The sequence below is a fragment of the Phoca vitulina genome, unplaced genomic scaffold, assembly GCF_004348235.1.
Source record: "Phoca vitulina isolate PV1807 unplaced genomic scaffold, GSC_HSeal_1.0 scaffold12, whole genome shotgun sequence".
NCBI lineage: Eukaryota > Metazoa > Chordata > Mammalia > Carnivora > Phocidae > Phoca > Phoca vitulina.
Window position 1 is genome coordinate 12,592,324 of NW_022589715.1, and position 19,631 is coordinate 12,611,954.

At 46.5% G+C, this 19,631-nt stretch overlaps 1 protein-coding gene and 1 non-coding gene across 3 annotated transcripts in view; both read right to left on the reverse strand.

Moving 5' to 3' along the window:
- Window positions 1–60: 60 nt before the first annotated feature.
- SMYD1 (SET and MYND domain containing 1) overlaps window positions 61–19,631 on the reverse strand; it is a 36,229-nt gene continuing 16,658 nt past the window's right edge. Inside the window, exons 3-10 of one of the 2 annotated variants that reach the window (XM_032411140.1) lie at window positions 16,341–16,554; window positions 15,266–15,396; window positions 13,180–13,218; window positions 11,111–11,300; window positions 4,167–4,259; window positions 2,448–2,611; window positions 1,252–1,420; window positions 61–523 (exon numbers count right to left, since the gene is read on the reverse strand). In XM_032411140.1, the coding sequence (XP_032267031.1) occupies window positions 365–523; window positions 1,252–1,420; window positions 2,448–2,611; window positions 4,167–4,259; window positions 11,111–11,300; window positions 13,180–13,218; window positions 15,266–15,396; window positions 16,341–16,554 (1,159 nt within the window). In that variant the 3' untranslated portion in view covers window positions 61–364. The remainder of the gene's footprint in view (window positions 524–1,251; window positions 1,421–2,447; window positions 2,612–4,166; window positions 4,260–11,110; window positions 11,301–13,179; window positions 13,219–15,265; window positions 15,397–16,340; window positions 16,555–19,631) is intronic. The other variant, XM_032411141.1, reaches the window with a different exon arrangement.
- On the reverse strand, window positions 14,940–15,128 carry LOC116636487. Its single transcript, XR_004300343.1, has one exon. It is a non-coding gene; the product is annotated as a U2 spliceosomal RNA (small nuclear RNA).

Sequence of the window (19,631 nt, forward strand, 5' to 3'; positions counted from 1 at the left end):
GACATGTGCCTGCCACTGCACCCCCCTATATAGTTTACCATTGCATTTATTATACTGTGCTTTAATTGTTTACATTTTGCCTCCCCAGCTACATTTGAAGCTTCTTTATCCCTAGGGCCTTCCACCCAATAAATATTTGTAGGATAAGATGGGCTAGCCTGGGCTGGGATAGAGTTCAATTGGGAATTGAACTAAGTTTAAATGAACCAAAATGAACTGAGGAATACAGAACAGTACATTCCCAGAGCAACAAGAGTGAACATTATTCTGCCTTCCTCATCAAGGGTCTTCCCAGAAACCCACTACCTCCAGAATGTCTCCCCAGTTCCCCAGCCACGGTGCCCCTCCCCCACCAGACAGGTCCTCATTGCTTCTTATGGAACAGAGCCGGGGCTGGCTCATTGCTGGGCTCGGCCATGACCTGCATGGGCTGGTTGTTGAGGGCGGCCTCGCGCATCTTGTGGTACATGAACTCGTTCTGGCGGAACATGCGCAGCTCCATCTCCGTCTGCACCCGCATGGCCTGTGGGACACAGATACACCATAAACAGTGATGACAGGCTTCATATACTAGGCATAAAGTTAGTCTTCTCAGACATTTTATGGCACCAAAGTCTGTCCTCTTTCCCTGTACCATACTGCCCTGAGGACAGTCCTTTGGATCCTGTCACCCTCAAAAAAACCAGCTCTTCAAACCACAAAGGAAACCAGCAATTATTAAGAGCATGCCATTTGCTAGGCACTGTTCTGAGGGCTTTTCGCACATTAACTCACAGAACCCTTATTACAACCCTATCCCTTTTCTCCATTTTACTGATGAGGAGACTGAGGCCCATACATTCCATGTTTGCGCTCACACAGCTGGAAAGTGGTGACACTGGAGTTTAATCCCAGCAGTCTGATTCCAGAGCCTGTGCTCCCCAGTTCCACTCTATGCAGCACGTTTTCCAATGTACGTGGCTGCACGCACACTGCTGGGTAGGCTTTCTCCATCCATGCTTGGAGCATCTCGGGCTTCAAACCTCAACTTTGCCATCCACTCTCTATGTGACTATGGCCAGGCTAAGCCCTTCCAGGGGCCTCAGTTTGCTCAGATGTAAAACAAGGGAAGTGGACTAAAGCATTTCTGAATTCCCTTCTGGTCCAGTGGGCAATCTATGGACTTTCCAAAAGCAGAGTCCAGAACCCAGCTCCCATCTGTAGAGCGAGCTCAGACCAGAAAAGAAGGCCCAGCCCTGACATGCTACTTGCCTCTAAGTCCTTGGTGATTGGGTGGGAGGGTCCGTGTGTCACCAAGAGAATGGCATAGGCTTTGCAGATCATCCCGTGCCCCACCTCAATGTTACCAGCATGCCAGTTGGTCAGCCCTGCCCGCATCACGGCCATGCCCAGTTGGGCATTGTTGGGGTGGTAGAGCTTCCTGTGGGGACACAGCAAATAATTGTCACAGATAATCCCAACCTTCCTTATATCTGCACAGCATTTGACAACTTACCAAGTACCCTCATTGACTTGGTCCATCTGCTCTCCCACCAGTGCCATGAGGTATCTGCAGCCCGTGGAGCAGGGACTGAGCCACAGAGAAGGGGAAGAGTTACCAAACACCCCACATGGTGAGGCTGTGGGAGCTGAGACTGCCCTGGGCCACAAAGCCAAGTCCTCATGGGCAAAAGAGTCAGGACTCCACGAGAGAACAGGAAGTGGGGAGCTCTCGGGGATACCCCAGCCCTCTTCCTGGAAAGCAGTTCAGGGGAATAAAAAGAACTTGAATATCCTTCTTGGGACAGAACTGTAGTCTCACCTCCTTGGCACCCTCCTAACAGAGCTTCCTTTTAGCATATTGTACTAATTTTCCTGGCTTTTGTTTATGAGTAACATTCTCTCAAAAAAATGGAACCTGCTTGCGCCAACTTACTCATTTGGCCAAAGATACAAAGTCACATCCAACGTGGACATGGAAGGCAAGAGAAGACATTGGCAGAGGGAAGGCAAGGGCTTTGCATTTTATAATTTGTAAGCAAGGATGGCTAACACCTCATTCATTCATTCATTCATTCATTCATTTTTAAATAAAAGAAAAGGTTGCTTGTGCTGACTGCTAGGGGGAGAAACTTCTTGAAGCACTTAAAAAATCAGGCGGGACTTAGCCTTAAGAAAACCAAAAGCAGGAGATGCCGCCCATGTGATAGATGAGCTGGAGGATTTGGGAAAGACCAGGGATGACAGATAGGTTTCATCTCGGGTACCAGCCCTGATGATGTGGTCATTACTCCTCGGAGCACCGTGGTAAAAAGGCTCAGTGGTAAAGATAAAAAGGACCGCGATCGATTACTGATGCCTGCTGCGGGTTACAGGAGGGGGACGTAGCAACGTGCGTGCCGTCTACATGCCAGCCCTGAAACAGACACATTCCAGGGCACTTTCTGAGACCCAGCATTGCTACCTACATATAGCCATCCACCATCCTCCTGGCGTAGTACGAGGCCTCCTCAAAGGCCTGGAGGTAGGAGAGGACCTCGGAAACAGTGCTCAGCATCCGCAGCATGTAGAGGTTGGTGTCGGCAAACACTGGCTCCTGCTTCTGCAGGCACTCCCGGCATAATTTCACAACCTGGAGGAGACACAGACCCTGCCCATTACCACTGCACTCACGTAGGGGAGCATCACCACGACACTGGACACTCATTCTTTTAAGGTTGAGGACATTGCTGATGGGGTGGAAAAGCACCGGTTTGTAACCAGAATAGCAAAACGGTCCTATTTGGCTGCAGAGGGATGAAGAGGGTACCGGTGGGAGATGTGGCTGGCATGGCAACGTGCAAAGTGAGGTGTTCTCATCATCAGTAGGTGGCAGGGAGTTAGAAAGGGAGAGACTGATTGACTGACTGGTTCTCACAACAATACAATGACATAGGTACTACTAATATTCCCATTTTGCCAGATAAGGAAACTGAAGCACAGAGAGCGTAAGTACTTTGCCAAAGTCACACAGGTAGTAAAACATGGAGCAAGAATTCAAACTAAGCAGTTGTGCTTTATCTTAACCACCATTCCTGTGATTCTCCACTCTGGCCGGGCTCTGGAATTACTTGGAGACCTTTTTAAAAACAGCATTGTCTGGGCCCTACCCCAGACCAAGTGAAACCAAATATCTGGGGGAGGGACCCTGGCATCTGTACCTGGGTGGTCCTTATGCACAGTGAGGTTGGACAATCATTCCCCGAGGGAAGTGTACAAGATAAGCTGGCAGAGAGGGAGGCTCCCAGGAGGCTGGGAGACCCACCAGGAGGATGTCGCATTGGTTCCGGTAAGGAATAAGTCGTGTGTTGGTCACCCCACTAAGGGCTCAAAAATGTGCAATGAATGAGTAAATGAGGAGGATGAAGATAAAGGAAAAGCAGATAGAAACGAACACAAATTAATCTCTCACACTGCCATGCCATGGTGGCTTCCAAACTCAGCTACATGCCTGAGATGTTTAAAGAGCTTGGATTCACAGTCTGTTGCAGATTGGATGAATCACATCTGAGGGGGTGAGACAGAGGACTGTGCATTTCCAGCAAGCTGCCCAGGTGAATTTGATGCAAATGCTCTGCAGATCAGTGTTTGGCGGGGGGTCTCAACTTTGGGTGCCTGTTGAGATCACCTGAAAGTTTTAATTAAAAGTCCCGACGTCTGGGCTCCACCCCAAGAGATTTTGGATAAAATTGTCCTGGGTCGGTGTCTGAGCATCAGGATTTTTCAACGATTCTAGTGTACAGCCAGTTGATAATTCCTGCCGCTTTGAGAGCCAGGGCTGAATGCTCAGTAGAGACTGAACACTGCAGCCAGGACATACATTCAATTATGAAAAAGCAAGCAATCCACTGCCATCTCCATTCCTCCACCTCTGATGCCAACCTGAGATATCACAGATCCCCCGGGGACATTTGTCAGGCTGCCTGTGCTCTCCCCAGACCCAGCTTCAGTAGGCTGAACAATCACTGAGAACACACCTCTAAGAGGCACTAAAGGCAAGAAGAGTCACAGTCCAAACCAATGGACATCCTCCAGAAAAACAACCTGCTCGATAGCCTCCCCATCTCCACCCCACCCCATTTCCCCCCCTTGCCAGAGAACCATTCTGCTCTCTTCCCCTACCCATCCCTATAAAAATGAATTCTTACCTCATGGTACAGACCCTCAGAGCGAGCCCTGTCAATTTTTTCCAGTGTATCCTTGGAGAATTGTATCATCTCCTTTACCACCTCCTGAGACGGCTGGGAAAGAGAGGGATGATGAGTGAGACACCTCTTCACGAAGCAACCAACTGCATCTCTGAATAGCTGCCATCTTTGACATTCAGTGTCGTGCAAGATTGATGCCTTCCTCATTCTGAATGCTTCACCTCCGTACATGCTGCTCCAGATCCCCATAGCTTTTGCAGCTCCCTCATCAAGCTTCTGACTCAGGTGCATTTTCCACTGACCAAGCCCTGGAGCCTTGCTGCCAGCCGGTCATTCCCCACCTTGTGCTCATGCCTGGGTTTTGGGAGCCCAGGGCAGAATCTGACCTTGATCTCTGTGGTATTTTCTTTGGTATTTTGGATTTTCATTCTATCACCCGAAATATTTTCCATTGTTCCTCATTACTTCAAGTCAACCACATATTGCACAGGTATGCCCTTGCGTTTTAGTCTTCGCTCAACTCACTGATTTTTTTTTTTAAAGATTTTATTTATTTATTCATAAGAGATAGAGAGAGGCAGAGGGAGAAGCAGGATCCCCGCTGAGCAGGGAGCCCAATGAGGGACTCGATCCCAGGACCCTGGGATCATGACCTGAGCTGAAGGCAGAAGCTTAACCAGCTGAGCCACCCAGGCGCCCACAACTCACTGATTTAAATACTGACCAGCACAGGGCTGAGGACAGAAGCTTAAGGCTTGACCAAAAAAAATCCTTTTCCAGCTTGCCATTGGAGTTCATTAAAGAGGGGACTTGTGGCTGTGGGCATTTAAATCCTTTCAAAGTATCTTAGCATCCAGTTCCTATTTCTTTGTCTTGACCACGTGATACCATGCGAGAGTTTGTCAGCTGTCTCTGTGAAATTTGAATTCATTAGGCTTACAGCGTTTGCCTGAGCAGTCTAGTGCTCTTTTTTCTTTTTTAGGATTTAATTATTTATTTGAGAGGGGGAGGGGAAGAGGCAGAGTGAGTCATAAACAGACTCTGCACTGAGCACGGAGCCCAATGCAGGGCTTGATCTCATGACCCTGGGATCCTGACCTGAGCCAAAACCAAGAGTCAGACACTTAACCAACTGCACCACCCAGGTACCCCTTTAGTGATCTTTTTTTTTTTTTTTAGATTTTTTATTTATTTATTTTTGCGAGAAAGAGAGAGAGAGAGAGCAAGTGCACGAGCAGGGCGAGGGGCAGAGGGAGAAGCAGACTCCCTGCTGTTCAAGGAGTCTGATGTGGGACTCGATCCCAGGACCCTGGGATCATAACCTGAGCTGAAGGCAGACGCTTAATGGACTGAGCCACCCAGGTGCCCCTCTAGTGATCTTATTTTTAAAGAAAGAAGTTTTGATTATTTCAGGGAAAGAGGTACCTTAATTAAAAAGCCCATAAGGGAACATAATTTTGAAGAAAAAGTGCCAAACTTCTCAATGTCCAAAGAAAAAGTTTACTTGCTATGCTCATCCATATCAGAAACTCTTTTCTAGAATTAACTTTTTTTCTTTTTTCTTTTGCTTAGGCAAATCTGATAAAACTTTCTTCCAAAATGAAAATAATTTTATTATTTATTTGGACCATAAAACTTATACATGGAAACTAAAAAAAATAAAACATATGAAAAAAGCATGGAATAAAAATAGAAATCCCTAGAATCCACCCAAAGATGAACACAGCATTTTGAGGAACATTTTCCAATGCATATATACAGAAATAATATTTAAAATATTTAACAAGTGGCACAGGAAAGGCACTGACCAATCAGAACAGACACTGAGCGTAAACAGCAAGCATGTCGATCACGGTCTTCTCGGTATGTACTGGCTGAACTGCATTCCTGTAGGTGTGCACATGCACGTGTGTATATGCCCAGAGCACCAAATATTTCTTCTAACTGGAAGAGGACCAGATCTCTGTCTATGGCCTGTTCTTTCACTCAGTAGGTATGGATATTTTCCCATATCAATATCAAAATATATCACCACTTTTAATAATTGTAGCATTTTCCACTGTATAAAGCCAGAATAATTTATTTAACCAGGTCTCCAGTCTTCCAAATTTTTCACTATAAGGAATTGAGTTCAGTGGCTCCATTTAGATTTGCTGCTTACATTGTTTTGTGAGGTCACCTTCACTAAACTACCAAAAAGTAACAGGAGGATGGGCATTCGTTCCCTTAAAAACATACTCCCTTAATAGATGGAGATCGGGATCTTCCCTCAGTCTGGCAGCTGTCCTGAGCCAGTTCTGCAGTGTCCACCTTGCAGTATGAGAGGCCCCCGGCCAGGACAGCTTGCTTCTGGGTTAGGATCTCCTAAAGGAACGGGCTTTCTATTTACGCTTCTACTCACCTCACTTACTTTGGCTTCTGTGGAGTTCTTGACTATCCCCACAACTTTGACTATCCTCATTTCCTTCTGTATCTGGCCTCTGCATATCTACCTATACTTGCCACATTGCCTGACTCCAACCATTGATGCGTCCACCACTGCCCTGACTTCTGCTCACAGGCCTCACTCCTGGCCTCACCTTTGTCTTGATCTTTGATATGGCTGAGATTTCTGGCTTCTGGCTATCTTCTAGCCCCAGAGTACTACTTAGCCTTCTGTTAACTCGGACCTTGTCTTGGTTCCAGACAAGTCATTTAAGTGCATATTCACTTTCCTAAACTCATTTGAATCAAGCACATAAGTAAGAGGGGGTCCATGTCTCACCTGGTTGTACAGAGCTCCATAACTGCTAGTCCAGAGGTGTACCAGTAGTCTGCCAAACCTAGATTCTTGGTGTCATCCATAGCTTGCTGCCCAAACAGTGGCTCATAAAATCAATCTAGTTTATGCCCACTAGTCTCTAATCTACTGCAAGTTCCATCATCTTTAAAACTCAAAATTCTTAGTGAATCTTCTGGAGTAATCAATAGCTTGCAGGGTAGAGTTGGAGAATACCAAGTGGTCAGATGTTAATAAAAAGTCTTGTTCAATTTGATGTTGTAAGGAAGAGTGTTACTTCAAGCTTTGGAAGTGAATCAAATTTTTTCAAGGAGGCAACTGCCAAGATTCTCAAAGCAACCTGGCTAGAAGGTTGTTAATTACATGTACAGCATGTGATAAAGCTATTCTGAGAAAGGAAATGGGGCTGTTCCACCTGGCTCCACTTTTCAGAGTAAAGGCAGGAGGAAAGCATGATCTGCAGATAGGATTTAAGAAACCCTACAGAGAGAGACTCCCCTCCCTAGAAGCACAAAGTAAATAGACAACCAGGAGGAAAAGAGTGAGGAGCTGGAGCAGGGGGAAATGCCAGTGGAGAAGGAGCCAGAGGAAGGCTAGAGGAGGAAGGCGAGGAGTCCGCAGAAGGGGAGGAGCCACTGAGGGAGAGGAGCTAGAAGAGGAAGAGAAGAGCAAAAGAAGGATGCTGGTTCCCCAACCTTGAAAAACTAGTACATTCTTATCGTGAAAACCAGGGGTGAGGGCTGGGGAGAGAGAAAAAGAAAAACCTAAGCAACCTAAACAAGGAGGCTCCAAAGCTACAGTTGAGGGGAATGTTCTACATTTTGGTGTTATTTTCTCATTTTTTAAATATTTGGTTTTGATTTTTCTCCAGGTTGCCGTATACATTTAACTTTGGAAGGGAGAAAAGAGTCTGGTCTCTTAACAAAAAATTAAGTAGTGGTGGGAGCAAGTTATGAAACAAATACTCAGGGCCACGTATCAGGAAGGAAGACTGGCTGGCTTGCAGATAAAACACACATTATCCCACAGGTTCTAGAAGGTCAGGGTAAGGGTGGACACAGGAGCTAATTCTTTTCTGTAGCTCCTATGGTACTGTGCTTGGTGCCCTGCACATACATGCCAATATACAACGGCAGAATACAGAACCTTTGACTTTGTGAAAAGAAGGGTGTTCCTACAAAAAACCCATATTAGGGGCGCCTCGGTGGCTCAGTCGGATAAGCCTCTGCCTTCAGCTCAGGTCATGATCCCGGGGTCCTGGGATTGAGCCCACCCCACACATCGGGCTCCCTGCTCAGTGGGGAATCTGCTTCTCTCTCTCCCTCTGCCCCTACCCCCCGCTCATGCACAGGCTCTTGCACTCTCGCTGTCTCAAATAAATAAGTAAAATCTTAAAAACAAAAAAAACCAGGGCGCCTGGGTGGCTCAGTTGGTTAAGCGATTGCCTTCGGCTCAGGTCATGATCCTGGAGTCCCTGGATCGAGTCCCGCATCGGGCTCCCTGCTCGGCAGGGAGTCTGCCTCTCCCTCTGACCCTCCCCCCTCTCATGTGCTTGCTCTCTCATTCTCTCTCTCAAGTAAATAAATAAAAAAATCTTTAAAAAAAAAAAAAAAAAAAAAAAAAAAAAAAAAAAAAAAAAAAAAAAACAAAAAAAACCATAATAATCCATGGGTCCCAACTCCTTTGTACCCTATCTGGAAAGGGTGACTCTCCACTTGTCCACACCAAGCATCATTGATCTATTGCTCATAGCCTTCTCCTCCTCCTTCTGTCTGTATCAAACCTGACTATGCTTACACAGGCATATGTGTGCGTGAATCTGTGTGTGTGTGTGTGTGTGTGTGTGTGTGTCCCTTTTATTTTTTATAAATGGCAGCATACACAGTGTTATGGGTTGAATTGCATTCTCCCAAAATTCATATGTTAAGTCCTAACCCCCAGTACCTCAGGATGCACCTTACTGGAAATAGGTCACTGCAGACTTAATTAGTTAAGATGAGGTCATAATGGCGTAGGGTGGGTCCTTAATCCAATATGACTAGTGTCCCTCTAAAAAGAATACCAGGTGAAGAGAAAGAGACACACAATGTGAAGAGACACAGAGAGAAGACAGCCATCTGAAAGCCAAGGAGAGAGGTCGGAGCAGAGCCTCCCCTCACAGGCCCCAGAGGGAACTGACCCTGCCAACATCTTGATTTCAGACTGCCAGGCCCCAGAACGGGGAGAGAGCATATTTCTGTTGTCAGCCACCCACTCGGGGGTCCTGTGTTATGGCAGCCCTAGCGAACTAATACAGTGGCAATGTTTGGCTCTTAATTCTTTTCCCTTAAGAAATAGAGCTCATTCCATATTTGTACACAAAAATCTACCTCATTGGTTTTAGTGACTGCAAGGTAATTTAATTTAAATATTTCCCTATTGGAGGTTATTTAGGTTTTATTCAGTCGTTGTTCTCAACAATGCTGCAATACATCTCTTTATACGCATACCTTTGTGCACATATGCAAGTAACTCTGCTGGGTAAATTCTTAGAAGTAGAACTGCTTGGGCAAAGAGTAAAAAACATTATATCTTAAGAATAAAAATAAGTTAGTGGCAAGGCACCTGAATGGCTCGGTTGGTTACACATCTGCCTCTGGCTCAGGTCATGATCCCGAGGTCCTGAGATCCAGCCCCATGCTGGGCTCCCTGCTCAGCACAGACTCTGCTTCTCCCTCTCCCTCTGCCCCTCTCCCCCACTTGTACTCTCTTTCTCCCTCTCTCTCTCAAATAAATAAATAAAATATTAAAAAAAATAAGTTAGTGGCAAAAAAAAAAAGAAGTCTAGAATAGTCAGAGGATGAACAAGAGAAATGAATCAAGTAAAGAAATAGTGTTATCTGAACATTAGCACTGATAGCATTGAGTAATGAATTCATCGAGAGTGGCCCCACCACCTGCTTGTAGTCTTTGCTCTAATCAGAGGCAAACTTCTGCCCACACGTACAATGCAGAAGTTAAGTACATCAAGAAGCATATCTGTGTATCTGTATCTTAAATGTACTAGTGGACTGTGGATTATAGAGAAGGGCTCAGACAGCCTCCCCACAGGAGTCCAGCTCCTGGCTAAAAACCTATGTGTCATTTTTCAGACCCGACCACAGGCAATTACAAAGGCTCTACCTGGCATGCCTGTGTGGGAAAGTGCCCTCCCTTCAGAGCCTGTTGGGAGCCCAGTCAAGGACCCAGGTACCCTCTGCTGCTCATGTTCTTTGCACAGTTTCATTCCTAGCCAGAGGCCTTCATTCCTAGGCCTTACAGGGGAGGAGGAGGGAAACTTGAAGACACTCTCTCTCGTTCCAACTCAGTACCCAGCACTTTTCCACTCCTAGCCCTTCCCCCACACCTTCTACCTTACCATAAAAGTGCTGGAGCCCTTTGTTCTGAGCCCCCCTCAGCAGTGAGAAGACCCCCCCCCCCACATCTGTGCTGATCCACCTGACCCTCCACCTGTGCACATTTCCATGGGGGAAAATGGAACAGGAGGAGTCCAGTTTTAGCCTTTTGTTTATACCATTGCTGGTCTCTCTCCCAGCTTAGCTGAGCTTCTGACATCCCCCTCCAAAACCCTTCAGATGCTCAACGGTCTCACCATCAACCAGGCAATAGGCTACTCAGGAGTTAAGCATACGAACCAATCTCCACATTGCCCAGTGTCCACATTACCCATTCAAGGGGACTAGGAATATCTTGGTGATAACCAGGCCACTAATCCCTTTGCCCATCTGGTCTCAATAAATGAAATTCTCAGCATTACTTAACCAGCAAAAGGGCAAAGAGAGGAACTAAAATTTACTCAGTGCCTACCCTATATGCCACTCCCTTTACAGATATTATTTTGTTCAATCCTCTTAACAACCCCTTCTGGTGGGTGCTATCATTCTTATTTTACAGAGGAGAAAACTGAGCAACTTCCCAATGCAAACTCCTGGCAAGGGGTGGCTCCAGGACGCTAGCTGGGACTTGTCGTCAGTGCTCTGTCCACTACCCCATAGCACCTTTCCAACAGTTACAGGCTGGTTCTCCAGGAACTAGCAGCCAGGGTGTGCTGATTAGCGGTGACCTCCAGCCTCACCGGCGCCTGGAGAAGTGGATCGCAAACACCCCAGTAGCAGGCCGCGTGTACCTTTGGGTCATCTTTGACCCCCAGAAACAGGTCATCCTTCAGCTTTTTTTGGCAGTGCTCACATGTGCAGTCAAAGTAGTACTGCTTCTTCAGCTGCTTCTTGCGCTCTTCGCTGACATTAAGGAAGTCGATATAGGACACTGTCAGCTCCTCTCCTTCTGAGATCTTGCCCAGGGCCCGGAGCTCAATTCTGGAGAGGGTAAAGGAAAGAGGAAGTCAAATCCAGGGCCATCAGAGTGGGGTTTCTGCTCTTCAAGGTCTCTAGGAGTTGAGTCTCAAAGACAGCTTCCACTAGCACTCTGAGAAAACTCCCATTCCCCCCCCCAAAAAAAAAGGGGAAATGTGACCTAAAGGACAGTTTTCTGGATAATTCTGTTTTACTCATCGTAACAATCAAATCAGCTCCATTTAGTTAACTGCTCTGAAATCCAATTAAATAGATTCCAGGTAGAGGGCTGGGCCTGGTCACAAGGCTGTACCTAGCTTCCATGCCTGCAATTATCCCTGTACAGTTTGGCTACTGATGGCCTGCAACAAAGGGGACCAACCTCCCCATTTCACAAGGGAAGGCATTGCCACCCAGAGATGGGAAGGAACTTCCCCTGAGGTCCCACGGCACTTTGGCAACAGTCAAGATCAGAAATCAAGTGCCATGCATGCTTCACCTCACCATACTACTCTCCCTGGATAGTCCTCAGTCTGCCTCCCAGGTCTGCCATGTGCAGGAAAGGAGATACACCAAAGCCCTTGATTTTAGAGCTCTGCCAGTATTCTAAATAGTTCCATGTGGCCAATTCCTGGGCCAGTGTTGAGTGTGGATCTCTGATGTCTGGTCCTGGTGGGGTAAGTCAGCAGTTCTGCCCCCACCAACCCCTTCTCCAGGCACGGCTCCATTGTGGTATTCAACGGTGATTCAGTACCAGCTGAGTTAGGATTTCTAGCAGCTTTGCTCTCCATCATGATTCAGGTAGTTCTTGCAAGGTTTCAGAATATCTCAAATTATTTCAATCGTGTTAAGAGAATTTTCAAAACCAAATTGATTTAATGTCACTCAAACACGAAAATACGCATGCCCCATTTTACCTAACTCGGAACTGGGGATCAGGGGATGAATAGTGACCACCACTCCATTCTCCCTCTTCCATCTCTAACGCCCTGCAATTCTAAGAGTTCAGCTAATTGAGCCACACATGGACAATTTATTTAAGCATTCCTTGGAGAGATGAGAAATGCAGCCCAGAGCCACAGAGACTTAGAACAAGGAAGGTCCCTAGAGACGCTCTCATCTTGACCTTTGCTCTATAGATGTGGAACCAAACGCCCAGGGGATGATGGGAATCATCTAAAGTCACGTGCAATGCAGGCCAACACAGACTCCAATGCACCAACTACTCCTATCCCTGCCTTCCCAGAGCCCAAACTCCCACACAGAGCTTTGTTCTTAATCCAAAGAGCATTTCAAGTACTTTCAAACCAAACCTGAGAAAAAGACCCATCTGGGGCCATTTATTTGTCATTAAGAAAAGTCAAAGCAAAATCTAACCTAAGCCACTAATTCACAATTGGCCAGAAGCAGTAAACAGAATAGTGTGAATAAATATTTATCAAAAATATCACAGTTATGGGTGCTATTTTCAGAAGCCAGTCTGGGTGGGAAGTTGGGGGTTATAAACAAACACAGTCCTTTAGTAGGTCAATAACATCAGCAGTCCTCATTTTATGATAAGCAGGACTTTGAGAGACAGTGTGGGCTTTGCTAAGGTGACGTGGACTAAAAGAATCGTCATGCTTTGGGGTTGGGGGAGTGAGAGAAGTAAGGTGTGAAAGATGGGGAAGAAAAGAAGCAAAGGAAAGCAAAGGCACAGCAGGGAGTGGGTGGGTGAGGAACAAAATGATTCATATATATGCATTTAAAATACAGCATTCAGCAAAGATGAGACTCTGGGGATGCAGGAGGACATTACAGCCAGAGAGCAGCCACGGAGTCCCAGGAAGGGATGGCCCCAGCAAACCGGGCAAGTGAGGAAGATGGGTCAGAGGAGCAGGGATGCTTGCAAAGACTGACCCACCTCATCTGGGTATGAAACATGGATTTCACTGCCTCATGACTGAAAGACAAAACAGACACCCAAATGGAAATCATTACCATTGGCCACTCCAGTACATCTAGCGAGGGGGCACAGCATCCCAGCTGACGCAATCAACGTTTTGGCCATCACAACCACCTTTATATCCCAGCCCCTTCCAGCTGGGCTCCCTTGACAAGATGCAGCCTGGTATAGTGGAAAGTGCACTGGCTTTGGAATCAGAAGTTCTGGGCTCAAAGGTCCTCAGCCTTTCCTGGGCTCAGTGTTCTCAACTGTAACCTGGTAAATGGGATTGCCATGAGACAGTGCATTTAAAAGGAGGTGCCAAAAAATGTAATGGGATGCTATTGTTATCTCACTCAGAAGCATCCTGGCCAAGTAAGTGTTGCCTCTTTGATGTCTATCTTGGGGGCTGTGTGAACTGTGTGTGGAGATTGGTTAGGTCACACAGGTCGTACATAAAATTTGTTGGGGTTAGCATTGGGTTCTTTCCACTATGGCAGGCAGCCAGGCTGTGACTGCAAAGTCACCTTCTCTTGCACAACAGCCAAGAAGCCAGGTAAAATGTGGCTGCTCAAAATTAGTAGGTGCAAAGAAGCCAGAGCAGACACCAGAAATGATCTGAAGAAAGGGCTCCCAGGTTCCTGTGGCTGTCACATGCAGTGAAAGGGGAGGCCTGGGTCACCACTGCTTGGGGGAGTGGCATCCTGAAAGACCAGCCCCATATGTGGCTAAATTTGATCCTCAGCAACCAGGCTAACCTGGGACAACAGCCCCTCTGAGGAGGATTCCATGAGGTTTAGGAAGGGAACTGCAAATGCTGGGGGAAAATTATCATTTGGATTCCAAATAGACTTTCTCACTTGCTCAAGAGCCTGGTGTCTTGCAGGCCCTTCCTTCCAGAAATAGGAAGGAAAAGGGGAATAAGAGTCCCTGCTAGATTGGGGTTTAGGCTTGATTCCTGACTGAGAACCAGAAACCATTGTCTCTGGTTTCCAGGAAGTTTTGGGGGGGGGACCTGCCCATTGTTGATGGCTCAGAGATGACTTGCATCTGTCATGAAAGCTTGTCTCGTCTCTAAGAGCAAAATAAGTAATATTGCTTAGGTCTTGTTCCTCCAAATCCCCCCATCCCTGAGCCATGGACAACAAGGGTCTCTTCCTGTTTGCTGACTTCTCCACTTATGCCCACCCCCAAGACACATTCTTTGTCCTTCTGTCCCCTGATCTGTGCCTTTGGAGTGGTGGGTCAGGGGCACTGGCTTCTAAAGGGCTTTATCACTCAGCGTCCTTTGCTGTCTGGCTTCTGGTTGGAGTTTGGCCAATGGGAGGAGAACAGAAAGTGGGAAGAGAGAGACGTTGGGGTATTTAGTCTCCTGGCTCCCTCTCTGCCTCACCATGGATCCAGCAGTGGCTGCTTTCTCTACCAGTACAGCCAAGTTATTGGGTGGGGGGTGAAGAAAGGAACCTCTCCCATGGCTGCAGCTCTCACCAGCTGCAGGAACAGTACACCTGCCCCTCTAGGTCTGAGGCGGTAATGATTTCATACTATTGCTAGACTCTGGACATCTCACCATTCCTTGTTAGTTTCTTAAACTTTACCCTTACTTCTGTAGATTGTCCTGTTATTAAATTCTCTTTGGGTAAACTCTGAGTGTGCCTTCTGATTTCTGCTGGGACCTTGACTAATATATGCTCCTGCCAAGCACCTTTGCAGCTGATGCTGTTCTGCAATGCCCTCTAGATAGATAATCCCAGGCTTCAAGCTTTAAAACAGTAGTCAGAGGTTTACCTAACATATCTAGGCAGACTCCAGAAACATGCAAAGACTCAGAAATTATCCATGTGGAATTCTTTGCTATCTTCATCATTACCTTTCTCCCATCCACAATGATTCTACACTTGATCTTAGCCAAAAGGCCAAGAAGCAATCCACAATGATTCTAGAATGAAATTTCTATTTGCTGCCCAGTCAAAACCCATGCTAGTTCAGGTTCCATAGTTTGGTTTAGGTCAAGTGGAGAAAACACCATCCCCATCACACCATCCCCAGTTAAAGACATACTCACTTGCCATTGTTAAATATGACGGTGCAGTTGGGCCAACAGTCGTGGTTCACCAAGCCCAGGTTGGGGAAGATGCCCACGCCCACTGCCTGCAGGCCTCTCTGGTCACTGAGTGTGAAGCCATTGCAGCTAATCTACCCAGAAGAAAAGATGAAAGAGTTAATACACATAGATCAGGGACAGAATACCATCCTGGCTGCTGAAAGTTCAAGAAAATGGAAGACTCAGTCTCATCCTGGAGATGCTTAGAGAGTCTCCTATTCTCCAGGTCACTCCAAAGGACCCTCAAGATAAGCACCCTGGGAGAGTACCACACTTGCTAAAATGAAAGCCACCTCGGAAGTTTAGGGTAGCTGTATTCTACAAAGGCTGAAGACAGAAATGTTGGTTCTGAGAAGTCTCCCCCTTTTCCTGTATCTGGGTCTCACACGAGTCTTCCCCAGTCTCTATCTTGGTTCCTCTCTCTGCCCTGCTCTGCCTTACTCAGTGTGTCTGTGTGTGTAGGGGTGGGGGTGTTACGTGGCCTGAGCCTGCTGATCCACTAGGCTCCTACCCCCACCTCTTGGACTCTTATGGCTACAAGAGGTCTGGCTTTGCTACGCCAAGGCAGCACTCTCCAAAAGTCCTTCCTCTCCTCTCCCTGATGTCCACAGCCCATGGCTCCAGGCTCTCCATTATCCTGCCCACCAGATCTGGGAAAAGGAATGGTCTTACTTCCAAAGTGACTGGTGGGCAACAAGGGAAGGTGATTGGGTCTTTGCTTTCGATATGCACAGGAGAACAAGTAGAAAGTGTAGATAAACAAGAAGGTAAATTTCTAACCAAATCTACCATTTGGAGATAACAAATAGTTTGTGTGTGGGATGCCAGCTTCCAAGAGGAAGGGAATGACTTCCTAGTAAGCTCGGCCAGAAAAACAGAAAGGCGATGAAAGTTCTTTACTTTAGGCCTCTGTTCCCTCTAGTCCTTCTCTCAGCCTCCCCTCCCACTCCCCCTGGCAGCCTCTGAACACGTCTTGGCTGACAAATCCCAGCTGCCCCTGCACCCCCCCACCCTGCCACATCATGAGGAACCATACCACGCCGAAGATGTGCGAGATGTACTGCATGCTGAACTGCTGGCTCTGGGGCGGCCAGTACTGCAAGAAAGTGTCCATGTCCACCCGCAGCTCCTTTTGCTCCTCCTCCCCAAAGTGCTCCACGTGGTTCTGCAGGTCATCCACAGCGACCAGGCAGCCCTCTGTGAGCCCGGTGCCCTCTCTCTCCACCCGCCACATGATGCGGGCAGCCAGCCTGTGGACAGGGGCAGGGTTAGGGATGCCCTGGCGCATGCATTCATTCCACAGACACTTAGTGAGTACCAACTGCATGCCGGGCAGTGTGGAACTATACAGACGGAATTTCTTTTATCATGGAGCTTTTTATAGTAGGGGAGACCTAAGTTAAAAATTTAAGCTAGTGTTAAGTGCTATGCAGAGAATGAAATAGGGTAACATGATAGAGAGTGGCTGGGGGAAGGGAAGCCAATGTGATCAGGGGAGGTGACACGGAAGAGGAGCACTTGAGCTGAAAATGGAATGAACAGAAGGAGCGGGCTCTGTGCAGACGGGAAAGGAGCAGTGCGTACAAAGACCCTGAAGAAGGAATGAGCTTGGCACAATGGAGAAACAGCAAGAAGGCCAAGGTGGCTGTAGTATAGGGAGTTGAGGAGAAGAGAGCAAATAAAGGCAGAGAGGTGGGCAGGAACCAGGTCACATGGGGTCTGTGAGACCATGAAAGGGGTTTAGGGACACTGAAGTGTGGCAGCCTAGGTCTCTCCTGATAGTATGGCTAACTGAGATGGTCACTGGAGAAGGAGTCTAACAACCTGGTTCAAGTCCATTTCCAGTTACTTGTGACTCTGGGTAATTCATTTGAACCTCCCTGAACTTAGCCGCAAGAGAGATAATACACATCCCCTGATGTGGTATTTGGAAGACAAAGTAATGGATGTCCACATGTGTGTGAACTTATTTATAGTCTTAGTGATTAGAGAAAGAGGTGGGAAAGATAATCTAGGTGGGGAAATAGTACGAGCAAAGGCTCGGGAGGCAGCCAGAGCCTGGGCATATGCAGGAAGCAGGGAGGGGCTGGCCTGGCTGGGGCACAGGGCTCTGGAGGAGGAGTGGAGGCAAGGTGGGACAGGAGGGAGCCCTGGAGAGCATAGGGCATTGAGTGTGAGATAGGGGTGCACTTCACCTTGAGGACAATGAGGGTCCCCTTGTTAATTGTTAGGCAGCCCAGGCCCACAAGATGAAGCCTATGATTGAGGTACATTTTGGGAACTCTCAGCTACTCATTGAATGCATACTGGCCAGGCACCTGTAAGGGGCTTGTGGCCTAAGGCAAATCCAGTCCTTGAGGGACCCCCTTGGCAAAGAACAGGCCCATTTCTCCTCTTGTTTGGGTCACAGAGTCATTTCTGCAAAGATGCCCTGCTGGGGATCCCAGGTGCTTGGGAACCAAGGTATCCCCACATGGAGCTCAGGATAGCACTGGAGAAAATAAGGCTTGGGTAAGGTGTCTGTTACCTCTAAATATTAGGGAAATGGTCACAAAGCTTAGAGGGTAAAGACAAATGGGAAACAGATTTCAACTCAGTATCAGAAGAAACTACGAAGTGGGACTATGCAGATAAAGCTAGTGAGCTCCCCATCATGGAAGGTAACATTTACTCTGGGCTTTAAAGACTAAGTAGGATAGTGAAGAGCTATCTGCACTCCCATGTTTACTGCAGCATGATTCATAAGAGCCAAGATATGGAAACAACCTAAGTGTCCATCAATGGATGAAAGGATAAAAAAGATGCAGTAAACATACATAATGGCATATTATTCAGCCATGAGAATGAAGAAAATCCTGCCACTTAAGACAGCATGGATGGACCTTGAGGGCATTATGCTAAGTGAAACAAACCAGACACAGACAAAAACTGCATGGTATCTGCTATATATAGTATCTTAGAAAGAGAGAAAGAGAGAGAGAGAAAGAAAGAGAGAGAGAGAGAAAGAAAGAAAGAAAGAAAAGAAAAAAGAAAAGAAAAGAAAAGAAAGAAAGAAAGAAAGAAAGAAAGAAAGAAAGAAAGAAAGAAAGAAAGAAAAGAAAGTCAAACTCAGAGAAACAGAGAAAAGTGGTTGCCAGGGTCTGGGGAGTGAAGAAACAGGGAGAGGCTAGTAAAAGCACCAACTTTCAGCTATAAGATGAATAAGGTCTGAGGATCTAATATAAAACATGGTGACTATAGTTGATAACACTGTATTGTACCATTGAAATCTGCTGAGAGAATAGAACATAAAGGTTCTCCCTTAAAAATAAAAAGGATGAATATGTCACGTGATAGACATGTTAATTAACCAGATGGGGGGGCATCCTTTCACAATGTACACATATATCAAGTCACCATGATGTACAGTTTAAATATCTTAAACAATCTTTTATGTCGATTATACCTCAACAAAGCTGAATTTTTTTAAAAATTAAAATAAAATTACAAAAGAACATTTTTAAAAAATATTTATTGATTTGACAGAGAAAGACAGAGAGAGCACAAGCAGGGGGAGCAGCAGGCAGAAGGAGAGGGAGAAGCAGTCTCTCCAGTGAGCAGGGAATCCCACGCGGGACTTGATCCCAGAACCCTGGAATCATGACCTGAGCCGAAGGCAGATGCTTAAACAACTGAGCCACCCAGGCGCCCCAAAAAGAACATTTTTTTAAAGAAGCAGGAGTTCAACAGATGGAACTAAGGGGGATGGGGAGGCTGACTGAGCCATTTCGTTTTGTAGTTTCTTAAAAATTTCTAGGATATGATGATTCCATTCTGTACTTGAACTTCACACCCTACACACCCAGTGAAATGCTCCCAACTTGACCTTCCGCATCTCCTCTGCTCTCCACTCTCACTTCCCAAGCACTGACCCACAGCCCTACCTGGCGGTGTCGGCCCTGAGATTTCTGGCCACAGCTGCCCAGGGTCGCCACTGTTGCAAATGCCTTTTGCGTGTAATGAGTGCATAGGGCAGTGTGCACGAGCCCAGGGACCAGTGGGCCATGGTGCTTGAAAAGCTCTGCATTTTTTCTTGGTTTGCTTCTCTCTTTCTTTTCCCTTTGCTCATTTGTTTTGTTTCTTAAACTCCACATATGAATGAAATCATATGGTATTTGTCTTTCTCTGACTTATTTCACTTAGGATAATACTCTCTGGCTCTATCCATGTCATTGCAAACGACAAGATTTCATTCTTTTCTACGGGTGTGTAATATTCTATTGTATATGCGCATACATATACATACATATATATATATATATATATATATATATATATATATATATAT